Source organism: Rosa rugosa, chromosome 1 (genome assembly GCF_958449725.1).
Source record: "Rosa rugosa chromosome 1, drRosRugo1.1, whole genome shotgun sequence".
Classification (NCBI taxonomy): domain Eukaryota; kingdom Viridiplantae; phylum Streptophyta; class Magnoliopsida; order Rosales; family Rosaceae; genus Rosa; species Rosa rugosa.
Genome location: NC_084820.1, coordinates 72368429 through 72383092, shown reverse-complemented (window position 1 = coordinate 72383092; position 14664 = coordinate 72368429). Strand labels below are relative to the sequence as shown.

The window sequence follows — 14664 nt, the reverse complement described above, 5'->3', positions numbered from 1 at the left end:
TTTAAGTTCTTAGAGACAGAGTTCATGCTGAGATTGTTGTAACTATGGAGACAGAGTTCGGTGAAGTTAATAGCCTTATGTTTTGATATATAACATGACCGTGAATGATGAATATGATCCCTTCCACTTTGGAGACTATTATTTTATCACTTTCACTATATGAAGCTGGTGCTTTTTGTAATTTCATTATTCCCAGATGGATTGATCCCAGCTAGCTATCACCATGATCATGATTGAACGCAGCGCAGTCTTTCCTTATCTCGCCTTCATTACCAGTCTTCACACCGACCCTGCCAAGCTTCCTCATTGCGGCGATGAAGGCTCCATTGAAGTTACCAGGGTTGTTGGCAAAATCTATGACAGTAGGCTTAGAAGCAGAGTCAGAGAACAGAACCTCATCTGAAGTCAACAAGCCCTTCCTTGCAACCAAGTTCTGGTAATAAGCATTGTCAAATGTTTGTGGAGTTGGGTCCAGGTTGACAGGTATGCCGGTGTCCACATCTCGCGGGCAAGTTGACATCAGCTGCTTGGCGTAGCCTGGATCCAAAGAAGGGTCAACGGCAGATGAGTTTGAAAATGAGTACAAACGGCTTGCAAAGCGGCTGCAGTGCGAAAAGCCCAGTGTATGCGCTCCAGACAGTGCAATAACATCAGTTTGGGAAAGGTTGTGTTTGGCAAACATGGTGTTGAGTTGCTTCAGATTAAAAAATGGTTCAGGCAAATTGCCAGGGACCCGAGAGGCTTTCGAGATCAGTCCATCTCGACGCCCCAATTCTACATTAAACGCAGGGCCTCCGGCCTGCACAAAATTATGATTAGTACAATTTTCGTAAGCTTTCACACTAAAGACACTGATAATTAGACTTACTAGGACTACAACATCTCGGGCAGCCAGTGCCAAAATGTCGGCACAAGAGACGATGCCAGGGCATTGTGCTTCGACTGCTTGCTTAGCCTTGACTACGGTGTCAAATCCATCACCGGCCAAAGAAAGATTATCTGAATAATCCTTCTCTGCATCCCCATTTGATGAAGCAATCATTATCGAGGCATCGCATCCCTGCAACCAATAAATGTGTTAAATGAGCACATTGTGCATTAAGTGTCCAAAGGTAACAAAGTTAATGAAATGCTTCTATGTATATATATTCGAACACAGCTAGCAAATTTTCCTACCTCAATAAAGCAGTCATGGAAAAACAGTCGCAAAGTACCCGGAATTGTTGGAGGGTTTTGGCTGAGTTTCGTAGAGACTGCCTGCTTCACTATGAATTCAACATTTGGACAACTAGAGCTGTAGAAGTTTTTTACTAAACGTGCTTCTGATCCCCTCCCCTGCATATCAATCATCATCAAAATCAAACCCGAAATCACCAACAAGCCTCTCCATACCTCCATTTTTCTATATCCTTCTCTCCTCTATCTCTCTCTCTGCCAGTCGTGACACACTGCTATCTGTTACTAATATATACAAGGGAATTGAGGAAGACAATGGCGGTGGTGACTCTTCAAACTTACCATATCTGTTAAAAGATTGACATAGCTAGTCAAGCATTCATACTTGGTCCAAGCGTCTGAGTAGAGTCCGAGACTTTGATCAATGTTTTAGTAGGTTGTACCACACCCTAACCTTATAGCGCTGTTGTTGTAGGGTGTTGGGTGGTCACTGTCGTGTAGAGTTGAGAGTTAGCTAGAGCCATATGCGTACGTGTATATCCCAGTAACATGTATGCAAAGACTCCTTTTATAACAATTTTAATTAGCTGTCATTACTATGAATTGTTATAGCTCTTACTTTGCTTTTAGTGATTCTTACATCTTTTTGATAAATAGGAACGCTTAGCCTACCCTATATACAACTCATCTTTGGTCATTACTTGCTGGTTTGACATGAAAACGACCAAGTAACAAATCCCCTTAATCAGTTAATCCTATCTCCAAACGCAAAGATACAAATCTAATTAAGGAGATGTTCATATATTGTTCAAATTTGAAATTTTTAATGGCGTGTGGGGAAGAAGTATTACTATGTTAAACAAAAGACTTCTTCTTATAGTATTTATATGCCGGCCTGTTCAACAAGCTATTAAGTATTATTAGCAACAACTTTAAGATAATATAACCATGGTTATATTACCATTCATTGTTTCATGAATGGTTTGTATATGAAGTCAATGAAAGGTGCATGTATGATCTACCGTCTACCATTACTAAATTTGTTTATAATCCTAGTTGGTTTTCAAAGTGATCGAGTCATCAATCAATTTAAGATCAAAGAAATCAATTCCCATATTCTTTTCTCGATTCTTTGCAGTCATACAATTGAAACTTCACCTGTAAGATTGTCATACAAGCATGATTATGTTTTAATCCAAGTGAACTAAGTGTGACAATGTTCTTATTGATCATGTTGTTTCAATGATCAATAAAAGGTGCTTTCTATCATATGCAACTATCTCTTTTTTGCCACTTACCAATGACCTCAATTCCCTAAAGATCATCATAAGTCCATAATAGATTATATTCTACAAAAGAAAAATGATACTAATCATCAAGTTCCACTCGATCGATTGCATGAATAATACTAACAGACTACACATTCTAAAAAATCGTTATTAATTTATATTGGACTCTCCTGAGATAATAGACTCAATCTCATCGATCGAGGAACTGGTCTAAGCCGCCGGGCTAATATTGTACGTACTGTGGTAAATAAATAAATAATCAACAAATCGATGTGATGATCGATGATCTTGAAAATGAATAGAGATCATAATTATACACTCAAATTACTGTCAAAATGATCAAAATTACATAATTCAAAACGTAGTGACCAAAAATTACGAAATTACGATTCTCCTTTCATTTATTTTATACAATATAGATGAATCAATCCTAGTTAGCTAGCGTTGCATAACATTATTGCTTCATGAAAAAGAGATCATGAATTGAAGGCGGTGCAATCCGTCCTAATCTCCCCTTGACTACCAGTCTTAACGTCGACCCTACCGAGCTTCCTCATGGCAGTGATGAAGGCTCCACTAAACTCACCGGGGCTGTTAGCAAAGTCCACGACAGTAGACTGAGACGCCGAGTTGGAGAAAAGAACCTCGTCCGAGGTGAACAAGCCCTTTCCGGCAACCAAGTTCTGGTAATACGCGTTGTCAAACGTTCGTGGGGTTTGAGGGTCCATGTCGATGGCTATGCTGGGGTCCACATCCTGAGGACAGGCTGACATCAGCTGCTTGGCGTAGTCGGAATCCAACGACGGGTCAACGGCGGAGGATGATGAGAATGAGTACAAGCGGTTGGCGAAGCGGTTGCAGTGTGAAAACCCTAGAGTATGTGCTCCAGATAATGCAATGACGTCAGTTTGGGTTAGGTTGTGTTTGTCAAACATAGTGTTGAGTTGTTTAAGATCAAATGATGGTTCCGGCAAGTTTCCGGCGACCCGTGAGGCTTTGGAGACTAGTCCATCTCGACGTCCCAATTCTACGTTGAAGTCCGGACCTCCTCCCTACACATGTAAACAAAGAATTCACTAATCAAGCATTCGAAGATTGTCAAGTTAATCAATCAATTTATTAGAAATGTACAAAAAAGAAAAAGTTTAGAAGGTTTGACTTACAAGAACTACAACATCGCGGGTAGCAAGAGCCAAAATGTCAGCACAAGAAACGACGGCGGGACATTGCGCTTCAACGGCTTGCTTAGCCTTGATGACGGTGTCAAACCCATCTCCGGCCAATGAAAGATTATCCGACGAGTCCTTCTCTGCGTCCCCATTTGGTGAGGATATCATGACCGAGGCATCGCATCCCTGTTTAAAAATTGATCAACCAAGAAAAGGAAGGATTATTCATTGATTTGTTACATATATGACATGGATTTTGAACACATGAATTATATAAGTAACTACAACTAATTACCTCCACAAAGCAGTCATGAAAAAAGAGTCGTAGAGTAGCCGGAATTGTCGTGAAGGTTTGGCTGAATTTTGTAGAAACTGCCTGCTTCACTATGGATTCAACGTTTGGACAACTAGAGCTGTAAAAATTTTCAACTAATTGTGCTTCTGATCCTCTTCCCTGCATATCAATCATCATCATCACCGTAACCACTATTAACAGTAACCCTCTCCACACCTCCATACTTTACTGATTACTAGCTCTCTTCTCTTCTTCCCTCGTACGTGGTACATTTATGACTACTTCTATCATATATAGATGAAGATATATAGACGAATTAATAATGAGGACCTTTCAAAGCCATACATATTATTTGTTAGATAAGTTGATTATATGCATAAGACGTAGTCACGGTTACTTGGTCCAGGCGTCCAACTCCAAACTCCAAAGAGTTTGATCAATGTTCTAGTAGTAGTATGTAGTAGGTCGTAACCATACTCTATAGTCTATATTGGCTGTTCTAGGGTGTTAATGGTCATTATCATTCCAGTGTTTATATTATATAAAGGTTGAGCCAATATCCTCCATCCAATTTTTTTGTGTACTTCCATGCTTTGTCTCTTCCATGAGTCCATCTTCCCCTTTCTCACTCATGGTTAATCTAATTACCAACCACATCAAACACAGACAACAACAAAAATACTGTTAGCAATTGATTGTGCAGCAGCAAAACATACAAACAAAAAGAAAAAGAGCTAGTATCATCTATTTAGCAATTAACCACTGCAAGTTGGGTGTGCTCCCCAACCTAAGTGGCTAGGTTCGAACCCCGAAACTATCAAAGTGGTCACTGTGCTGCAATGCACAATTGGAGCATTTCACATGCACCGAAGGGGTTTATCCTGGGCCTAGGAAGCCTTTGGGTTCCCCTTGACAAAGTTAAAAAAAATAATATATATATATATTTATATTTAGCAATTGATTGTGCAGCAGCAATAATTACAATACTGTTCAAGTAAATCCAGAATATGTGTCTGGCCCAAACTCTAGGTTACTTGACCTAGTTGTAATAGAGTTTAGAATTAGAGATATTCCCGGAGATATTCATAGATATCCGATTAATTGTACGATTATCTTTCCTTGTACAACTCTGATTCTATGTCTTGTAATCCTCTATATAAAGAGACCCCTATTATCAATGAAAGCACGACTCAATTCTCTTCCAATTTTGGTTTTCCTTAAACACGTTATTAGCACGAGCCCTAACCCTAGCCTTAAAAACAAAGACCCTAAAAACTGAAAAATTCTTCACCGGATTAGCCTTGTCGGCGCTACAACTGCCCCCGCAGCCCCCGCATCGCAACTCAACGCTAATCCTACTAGGTTAGCCTCGCTGCCCCTGCAGCGCCCCACAAGCCCTACTTGCCTTCCCCCGCGATCACTCGCCTGCCCTCACGCACGCTCACTCGCTGCCCCCGCGAACATTCGCCTGCCCTCACGCATGCTCGCTCTCTGCCTTCGCGAACGCTCGGGGAACGCAGCGACCCCGCGACCTAGCGAATCCGTGACCCCGCGACCTCGCTACTTTGCGACCTCGTGACTGGGCGACCCCGCGGCCTCGTGACTCGGCGACCCTGCGGCCTCGTGGGTCTCCTCGACCCCGCGACCTCGCGACTCCGCGACCCCGCGACCTCGCGACTCTGCGACCCCGCGAATCCGTGACCCCGTGACCCTGCGACTCCGCGACTCCGCGACCCCACGACTCCGCGATTTCGAGACTCCGCGACCACGCTACAATCCTACAAGTCTGCTTGCTTCCACTAGGACTGAAGCTCGTCTCCAATCCTACGACAAGGACCAAATACGTTTTGCAATCCTAAGAGGTATGTTTTACTAAAAGTTCCCGTTTTTGAGTTTTCCTCTTTTTCTCTTCTTTTCTCGGGGACTTGCAACCTCCCTTCTTCTACCCCCCTTTCTTCATCATAGGGGAGACCTAATTAAGCCAAACTGTGGGGGTTCGTGCTCATTCCAAGCTTGGAGCTTGTTGAGATCTCCAAACTTAGAGTTTGTAGAGAATTTATGATTGACCACTTACATCATTGTTTCGATCTAATCCAATATCTCTTGGAATCGGATTTCTTGGAAGCGACTACGCTCAGAAATTCCTAATTTCTTGGAAGAGACTACGCTCAGAAATTCTATTGTTTTCGTGGTAGCCTTTTACGCTCCGAAACTAACTCATTTTCTTGTTCTCTTTCAGGATGAGTAACCTGAACAAATTGGACTGTGCTCCATTGGGAACAATTGGCTCTGGATATCACAAGTGGGTTCGTGATATTCGCCAGCATCTCAAGGCCAATGGAATCCTGGATACAATTCTCGAGCCTAGCAAGGACGTGCTAACTGTTGACCAAGTTCAAGCTTTGGAAGCAAATAGAGTGGCCTTAGAGGCAAATAAGGCGAAAGCCATCATCCTAATGACTCGTCATATGGATGATTCACTCCAGTACGAGTATATGAATGAAGAAGACCCCAGAAGGTTGTGGGTCTCACTCGAAGAAAGATTTGGTAACGTCCGTGACTCCATGCTTCCTGAACTAGAAGTGAGATGGCATAGCCTCCGCTTCTGTGATTTCAAGTCAGTTATTGACTACAACTCGGAAGCACTTCGCATTAAATCCTTAATGGAATTCTGTGGTAAAGAGATCACAGATGCGATGTTGATTGAGAAGACTCTCTCTACCTTCCCCGTCTCTGCATTGATGGTTGCTAAAAACTATCGAATCGATGTTACTGCAGGACGGATCACAAGGTTTCATGAGCTTATTGGAGCTATGAATGTCGCTGAAAAGCATGACAACATCCTTGTGAAGAACTATAATTCGAGATCTGTGGAAACATAGCATATTTCGTAGTCCAATTATAGTCGCGCCCCTAAGAGTGGGCGCTAAGAGCTAAACCCTAATCTTAGGGATATTTCTGGACGTTCTGGACCATATAATCGGTCTACTTGGGAAGGTAACCGCCAAAATAAGCGAACACGGAACCTAAGAGGTCAACGTGGAAAGAGAGAGGGAGGCAATGCCTCTGGCCATGTTGGTGGCGCCACCAACACTAAGAGCCATCTAAATGACGCTTTCATAGCGCCTCAATCAATAGAGTTTGAGCAAAGAGATGTATGTCCTCGATGTGGAGCATTCGGTCATTGGGCACACATTTGTAGAGCTCGTGAAGAAATTGTCACCGCCTACAAAGCATATTGTGAAGCAAGAGAAGCTCACGATGTGGAACAAGAAGATCAAGATGATGATCTAGAGTGAAGGGTTAAAGACTACAAATCTGGCTGGGATCAATAGATCGCTAATTCTGTTTAAGTCTTTATTTTTCCAAGAGATGTAATAGGCAATTGCCATATATTTTTGTAGTAAATGTCAATGGTTTAGTCTTTCTTCAAAGAAGGCTCACCCAAAGTAAGTGTGATGTCTAGGAAGGTTCTGAGATTAGTGGTACTTAAGCGAGTCTTGCTCCACCGACATCTCTCTACTCACCTGGTCACATTTATTTTCGAATTACCAAAAGAAGTTAGACGACTACCATTGTTTTGCATTAGCTAGCATTTTGGATTAGATTTTCTTTGGTCAAAGAGACAATAATGTAACTCCGTTGGCTTATGAATAAAATTTTGAGTTCTTTTCATTATGACTCCATTTTGATTATGAGCATATGACTTTGTGACCACGATGGCTCGGCCATCAGCATTAATTCAAGGACATGTAATAGCCCAATTTCCCCTTGCCAAATGGCACCTTGATTACTGTCACATAAACTCTCTACGCTCCTAGGGCAAATCGCACCTATGAATAGCCAAACGGATTCTATGCGAAAACGCATGTAGAGAATGGAAATGAGTTCCTTTGCAATACCTCTAACGATTGCGAACAAAGGCGCATCTTAGAGAAGTTTATGTGTCTCTCTAGTGGACTTTATGTCACTATTCGAGCTATTCAATCCAACGAAGTTATGAGAGAAGATCTCTTGGATTTAGACACATATTGGCTTTGTCACGACTGGATAAGTCATCCTAGTCCTAATATGATGATCCGTCTACTAAAGATTTCACATGGACATCCTTTCTTTCGAGCGAAACGAAGCATGAATCAAAAGTTGATTACTGGACTAAGTGTGACCGCCGCCGCTGTCTCCGGAGCCGCCACCGTCCACCACCAGCCTAGGGCTAGCATAGTCCTTATCCATAACATCATGGATAGTGTACATCATGGTGATGATGCTCCAGGTGATGTTGCAGTCACCAACTTTGCTTCAAATAGCTTTCAGACGCTTAGCCCTAACCAAAATCCTCATTGGTTTATTCTAAGGCCTCTCGCTCGTTTTACAAAGCCCGTTCCTTAGGGAAGTTAGGACTGAGACCGTCCTATGCAAAGGATATGAAAATACTCATTCTATTCTTACATAGAATATGTGGGGATTCTGTGGACTAGTTCAATATCTCATGATGTTGGTTGACACGCAAACACGCTGGTCACGTATTGTGCCATTGTCCACTTGTAATGTTGCTTATGCTACACTCCTAGCAAATGACTCACTCCCCGGATCATCCTATTCCGTCAATTGAACTTGACGATGCTAGAGAGTTTACATCGAAGACTTTCGATGGTTATTGCATTGGGAATGATGTTGAACATCACATTCCCATGAACACACCCAAATGGTCTGGCGGAAATGTCTACGATGGTAGTCCGGACATTGGTAATGCGCACCAATCTCTTTATATCCGCTTAGGGTGATGCAATATCGTATGCAACTATGCTAATTCGTCTACGACCCACCGCCACTCAATCTACCTCTGCGTTACAGCTAGTGACTGGGTACAAGTATCGTACTTACGCATCTTTGAGTGTGCCATTTATGTGCCAATTGCGCCGCCACAGCGCTCTATGATGGGTCTGTACAGACGAATGGGCAACTATGTTGGATTTGAGACTCCAACAATCGTCCGCCACTTAATTCCCTTGCAAGGCGATCTCCTTACCGCTAGATTTGCGGGTTGTCACTTTGATGAGACAGTCTTCCCGTCGTTAGGGGGAGATAAGAACACGGATGTTCAGCAGGAACGACATGAATTGTCATGGCCTGTCCCCACTATGTCTCATCTCGATCCCTACTAAAGTGACAAGATCACACATCTGCTGCAAATATGCCTGTAAGGAAGTACATCCCTACAAGAGGACGTAGCGTCACCCTACACGGAGGTAGGCATGGCGCCAACGCCAAAGAGAGTGGCACTCTGGCGTTACAGGCCATGGCCCCAGCTAGGATGCGTGGGAGGCCCATGGGTTCGAAAGATGTTTTGGCACAACCTAATCCTTGGATCATCGACACTCAAAATCCGTCTCATGAGAATCTTTCGGTTTATGGTTATCGTTGGGGGACGCCTTAACGTCAGAACCTATTCTTGAGAATATAGAGCTCTATGAAACTTATACTAGTGTACATGAGACGTGGGATAGAAACTCCATCATAATTGATGATGTAGTTGCGCATTTCGTTGTGCATGAGTTTATTTGAGTCCGATGATATCGAACCACGCTCTGCTGATGAATGAATGCCAACGTAGAGAAATTTGGCTTAAATGGAAAGATGCGATCCAGGTTAAGTTGGATTCTCTAACGAAGAGGAAGGTTTCCGAGCCAGTGATGTCAACACCTCCTAACATAAAACCTATTGACTAATGGGTCTTCGTTAGAAAGCGTGATGAGGAAAAGAGATGGCAATCTCGCCTTATGGCGCAAGTCTTGTCACAAAACGCCCTGGAATCGACTACGATGAGTCATATTCTCTCGTAATGGATGTCATTGAACTCCACTACCCTATCAGTTTGGTAGTTTCCGAATAACTGAACATGCAGCTTACAAATGTGGTCACTACGTATCTATATAGGGATCTAGATACGGAATATACATGAAGGTTCATGGTGAACTTCATTTACCCAAGTCAAGTGGCTCTAGACCACAGAGCGCGTTCACAATAAAATTGAAACGCTCACTAAAGTGACTACTTGATTGGGAAGGGATATGCCCACGCATTTCCATAACAAGTTTTGGATTCCATCGCGGTTCATGTTGGACATGATCTTCATTAGAAGCCCTTAAAAGAGTTAAGGGAAACCGCTGAACACTTGAAATCCGAGTTTGAGATGAAGGATTTTGGGAGAACACGATTATGTCTCGGTTTGGAACTTGAGCATCGTGTTGATAGATGCTTAGGCATTTTGACAAGGTCAAGCCTTCAAGCACCCTCATGATCGTCCGTAGTCTTGATCCTGAAAAGGATTTTCTTCGTTCAAAGGATGATGACGAAGATGTGCTAGAGGCAAGAGTGCCTTACTTGAGTACAATAGACGCATTATTGTACTTAGCTCAATGCACAAGACCGGACATCTCATTTGCCATGAACTTGTTAGCTAAGGTATAGCTCTGCGCCAACGTGAAGCCCTTGGATTAGTGTAAAAGATATTTTTCTGTACTTGAGATGTACGATTGATATGGGTATGTTCTATCCCTACAGATAGACGATGGATTCGGACCCATCACACACCAGGAACGCCGCCAACACTGGCCTGCGTCCACTATCCCCATCCCAAAACGACATGTGTTTTGGAAGGTTTTTCTGATATTGGGTATCTCTCTGACCCACACAAAGGTCATTCCCAAACTGGTTAAGTGTTCACCATGGGTAAAGACCATGATATCTTGGAGGTCTACAGAAATAGACCCTAGTCGCTATATCTTAGAACCATGCAGAGATTATTGCTCTTCATGAAATAGTTCGTGAATGTTTATGGATTGGATCCATAATTACGCATGTTCGAACAATTGAGGTTTGAAGTCTACCACAGATGAGTGACTTGATACACATTTACGCAAGCGTACGTATCGTTGTCAAGATAGGGAAATATTGAGCCCAAAGTTCATCGTACCACGGGGATTAGTGGCTAACCCACAATCCTTGGGTGGTCGGAACTAAAGTCACTAAGCAAACAAAATAAAAATAAAGTGAATAAAAAGGCTAATCTAAGGCACCAAGCCTTAGCAATGCTCGGCTTTGGTTTTCACCAAAGCTTAATCAAAACTAAGAACCTAGTGGTGGATATGCACAAATGAGTCGAAATTTGTAGGGGGTTTTGAATTGGGAATCAACTAAATTAAACGCAACAGAAAAGTATACTAAATAACTAATTAACGAACTAGAAAATTAAATTTGGGTTTTCAAATTAATGGGAACATTGGAGTGTTGGGTGATTCACACTAACTATCTTGCAAATATCAATGCCAATTTTACAAATGCATGCATTTCCTATATGTGTCAAGTCCCGTATCTAGTACCGGTTAAGGCTACTAAACCAATTATCCTTTCGGTGTATCGATTATGCCGGTTATGGCCACAATCAACTCTCTAATTTGGGCATTACGCCGGTTAAGGCCGCAATATCCAAAATTAGAGGCCTAGAGTGCAAGATAATAGAGACTCAAGCAAAGTTAGCTACAATTAAGCTAGCTAATGGTTACCACACTTAAATCCTAGATGCAACAAGACCAATAAGTTGTCAATTTATCAATCCATTCATCACAATTGCCCACAACATAATTTTAAAGGGTGACAAAGCCTAGAAACATGCTTCTAAGGACCAATAAATTCGGATTTAAAGCATACACAATGGAAATTGCATTTATTAAAATTAAAGCATCAATATTTATACAAGATGAGTTAGGGCTTCACAACCCTAACTCCCAAAATTGAACTACTCACTATCCATAGTTAAATACATCATCAATAGCAAATAAAATTATAGAATAGATAATAAGGAAGAGAGGGGAGAGTTAGCTTGGTCACTCCTAGCTATGAGCTAGTATGAACCAAGCAATTTCTTCACCCAACTACCCAAAATAGAGGTGTGGTGCCCTTGATGATGATTCCCTTGAAGCCTTGAGTGAGTCATTCTAAATTCCCAAAATAAAACTAAAGAAAATGAAGAGGGAAGAGGAGAGGATGAGAGCAGCCCAAAGGGCTGCCCTGTTTTTTGTGGTGCGGCGCTGTTCGTTGGTGTTCTCCCCTCTGGGAGGAATGAGAGTGTGAAGATATATATGGTGGCCCGTGTCTAGGGTAGAGAAAGGAAGAGAGATGATAGAAATCAACGGTCTCGGTGTGTTCTGAGAGAAAGAAAATGATAAGCTGCCACGTGGCAGCATTTAATTGGCTCTAATCAATTAAGCAAAGCAAATGTTTAATTGTTGCTCGCACGTGGTGATGGCTGAATACTTGATTAATTAATCAAGTTAATCATTAATTAATCAAGTCAACTTTTTCTTTTCACCTCTTTTTTTTTTTTTTTTCTCTTCCTTCCTTTTTCTCTGTGCACTTTCGCATATATTTTTGGATATAATGGGATTCCACTTGTTTTATGGCATTGACCATGGTTGACTTGGTGTTGACTTTTTGTCCTTTTGTCGAAAATTCTGAATTGCTCCATTTTGAGGTCATTTTCTCTCGATTTCCGCAATTCTGCTTATTTCCTACAAAATAAATAAAAAATAGATTAATTACATAATAATTAACTTGAGGATTAACTTATTTCTAGTATTTTGGATACAATTACATGTATAGAAATGCGTGTAATCAATGAGCCTACGAGCATTTAGGATAATGCTGCTTGTTTTGAACAAATGAAGCAAGACTACATCAAAAGCGACAACACCAAGGATAATCAGCAACAACAGACTCTCTTCAAGATCAAAGTGAACTAGGTTCAATCTGAGGACAATATGGCAGACTTGCTCACTAAGTCATTGCCTAAATTCCACTTTCGAGAAACATGTTGGTAGTATCTTTTGCGGAAGTTATTCGAACTCCCATGACCGTTGTCATCAGGATGTCTACATGTATGGTCTCGAAACGTGAAGGGTGTGTTGTGCTCTTTTTCCCCTTCGACCGAGGTTATTTTTGTCCCACTGGGTTTTTGTTACTCGACAAGGTTTTTAGCGAGGCAACGAGAGAAGCACCACGTTTGGGCGACACAAGGGGGAGTGTTCAAGTAAATCCAGAATATGTGTCTGGCCCAAACTCTAGGTTACTTGACCTAGTTGTAATAGGGTTTAGAATTAGAGATATTCCCAGAGATATTCATAGATATCCGATTAATTGTACGATTATCTTTCCTTGTACAACTCTGATTCTATGTCTTGTAATCCTCTATATAAAGATGCCCCTATTATCAATGAAAGCACGACTCAATTCTCTCCCAATTTTGGTTTTTCTTAAACAAATACAACATTATGACATCTTCATAATTGAAGTCCTAGTTTCATCTATTTAGTATATGTTAATGCTTGGATCCGTGGGGATCAAATTAACGTAAAAGAGTGATAGAGAGAGAGAGAGAACGACACAAGCGAAGTATAGTGGTTCGTTTCCCGCCTTAGCGGGAAACTACGTCCACTTGAATGTTGTACTAGTGTATTTGGGCCTTGCGGCCCAAAGGGGGATTACAAAGTATGTAATGGGATTGATGTTTAAGTGGGAGGAGGCATTCCTTTTATAGGTGAAGGAAGCCATCTCCTTTACATTTTCTTAGATGTGGGATGACTAAAATCACTATTTTAGTCTAGAAAGCATGTTTGTGAAGGCAACTTTGCAAGGCCGGGAAGGTGGCTTCCCGGCGACGTATTTGCCGCTTCCGGATACCGTGGCGTAGCTTGAACATAGGGCTACAAGATGCAAGTCTCGGTTGGGCCTCACCATGGCTTGTGGGTGTCCCAAAGAGGGTGTTACTTATGCTTCGTGAGATAGCAAACTAGTCTCACTAGTAGAGGTATCTACAGTATAGTTATCATATACTAGTATCGTCTAGCTTTAGTCTAGAACTTCTCCAATGAAAACTAAACAAACCAAGAGTTGAATTCGAAAGAAGAAATAAAGAAAAGAGCTAAACAAAGTTGTCGTATACTAATCAATTGATACTAATATCGCAATCAAGCTAAATAGAATTGAGATGGGACCAAGACTTTGAATCCTCAATCAAACCAAGACTTGAATACCAAAAAAAAAAAAAAAACTATTGAGATTGCAATGTGTACCTTCTAAAGAAACCAGCAAAGCAACGCACCAAAACAGACCTTTCTTTTCTACTCTTATCAATAATCCAACAGATTCTCACTCTCCAGATCGATTAAGCCATCAGTTTGATGGATCAAAGGTAGGAGGCGCAGCGTAGAGTTCTCTAAGTTCTTTGCATATGGCGACTCGTTTTGGGTTAGGAAGGTTAAACAAACCTAGAAGCAAAACGGCGTCGTTCTAGAAGGAAAAAAAAAATTTAATCAAAACGACGTCGTTTTGATGGAAAGAAAAAGAAAAAAAAAATTTCTCACGTCTTCTTCTTCCTCGCGATCTGGCTTGAGGCGTCGCCTCGGCAAAAAGTGACGCTTCGTCCCCTGGGCTGCCGCTTTTCCAGCGACACGTCTGAGTTTGAACTGGCGAGACTTTTTCTCGTCGCCTCATACCGGAGCACACCCGGGCTCGCCTCGGCGACGCCTTTGAAAACATTGGTCCTAGACTCCTAGTAAGTCTAACTTATCAGTGTCCTTAGTATGAATGCTTACAAAAAAAAGTACTAATCATAATTCAGTGCAGGAAAACAAAGCAAAGCAGGAAAACCAGACTTAAAAAAAAATACCATTGCCTT

At 41.7% G+C, this 14664-nt stretch overlaps 2 protein-coding genes across 3 annotated transcripts; both read right to left on the bottom strand.

Annotated features, from left to right (window-relative positions):
- Positions 1 to 16: 16 nt before the first annotated feature.
- On the bottom strand, positions 17 to 1695 carry LOC133726764 (peroxidase 55-like). 2 transcript variants are annotated; one of them, XM_062154377.1, is made up of 4 exons: positions 1519 to 1695; positions 1177 to 1335; positions 869 to 1060; positions 17 to 799 (listed from the first exon to the last, which is right to left on the bottom strand). In XM_062154377.1, the coding sequence occupies exons 1-4, from the start codon at positions 1519 to 1521 to the stop codon at positions 212 to 214; spliced, it is 942 nt and encodes a 313-aa protein (XP_062010361.1). In that variant the 5' UTR covers positions 1522 to 1695; the 3' UTR covers positions 17 to 211. The 2 variants fall into 2 exon arrangements, with proteins under 2 accessions (XP_062010361.1, XP_062010360.1); XM_062154376.1 differs by having other exon boundaries at positions 1177 to 1695.
- Positions 1696 to 2763: 1068 nt separating this feature from the next.
- Positions 2764 to 4170, bottom strand: LOC133707414 (peroxidase 55-like). The gene is made up of 3 exons (XM_062132982.1): positions 3930 to 4170; positions 3629 to 3820; positions 2764 to 3517 (listed from the first exon to the last, which is right to left on the bottom strand). The coding sequence occupies exons 1-3, from the start codon at positions 4149 to 4151 to the stop codon at positions 2942 to 2944; spliced, it is 990 nt and encodes a 329-aa protein (XP_061988966.1). The 5' UTR covers positions 4152 to 4170; the 3' UTR covers positions 2764 to 2941.
- Positions 4171 to 14664: the final 10494 nt, after the last annotated feature.

What these genes read in the sequence shown, in the direction of transcription:
- LOC133726764 (XM_062154376.1), bottom strand. Translation starts at nt 1,398, where the DNA reads ATGGAGGTATGGAGAGGCTTGTTGGTGATTTCGGGTTTGATTTTGATG. An exon ending in TCCATGACTGCTTTATTGAG is followed by an intron (nt 1,061 to 1,176) that starts GTAGGAAAATTT and finishes TATTGGTTGCAG; the next exon opens with GGATGCGATGCCTCGATAAT. An exon ending in CCCGAGATGTTGTAGTCCTA is followed by an intron (nt 800 to 868) that starts GTAAGTCTAATT and finishes AATTTTGTGCAG; the next exon opens with GCCGGAGGCCCTGCGTTTAA.
- LOC133707414 (XM_062132982.1), bottom strand. Translation starts at nt 4,151, where the DNA reads ATGGAGGTGTGGAGAGGGTTACTGTTAATAGTGGTTACGGTGATGATG. An exon ending in TTCATGACTGCTTTGTGGAG is followed by an intron (nt 3,821 to 3,929) that starts GTAATTAGTTGT and finishes ATTTTTAAACAG; the next exon opens with GGATGCGATGCCTCGGTCAT. An exon ending in CCCGCGATGTTGTAGTTCTT is followed by an intron (nt 3,518 to 3,628) that starts GTAAGTCAAACC and finishes TTACATGTGTAG; the next exon opens with GGAGGAGGTCCGGACTTCAA.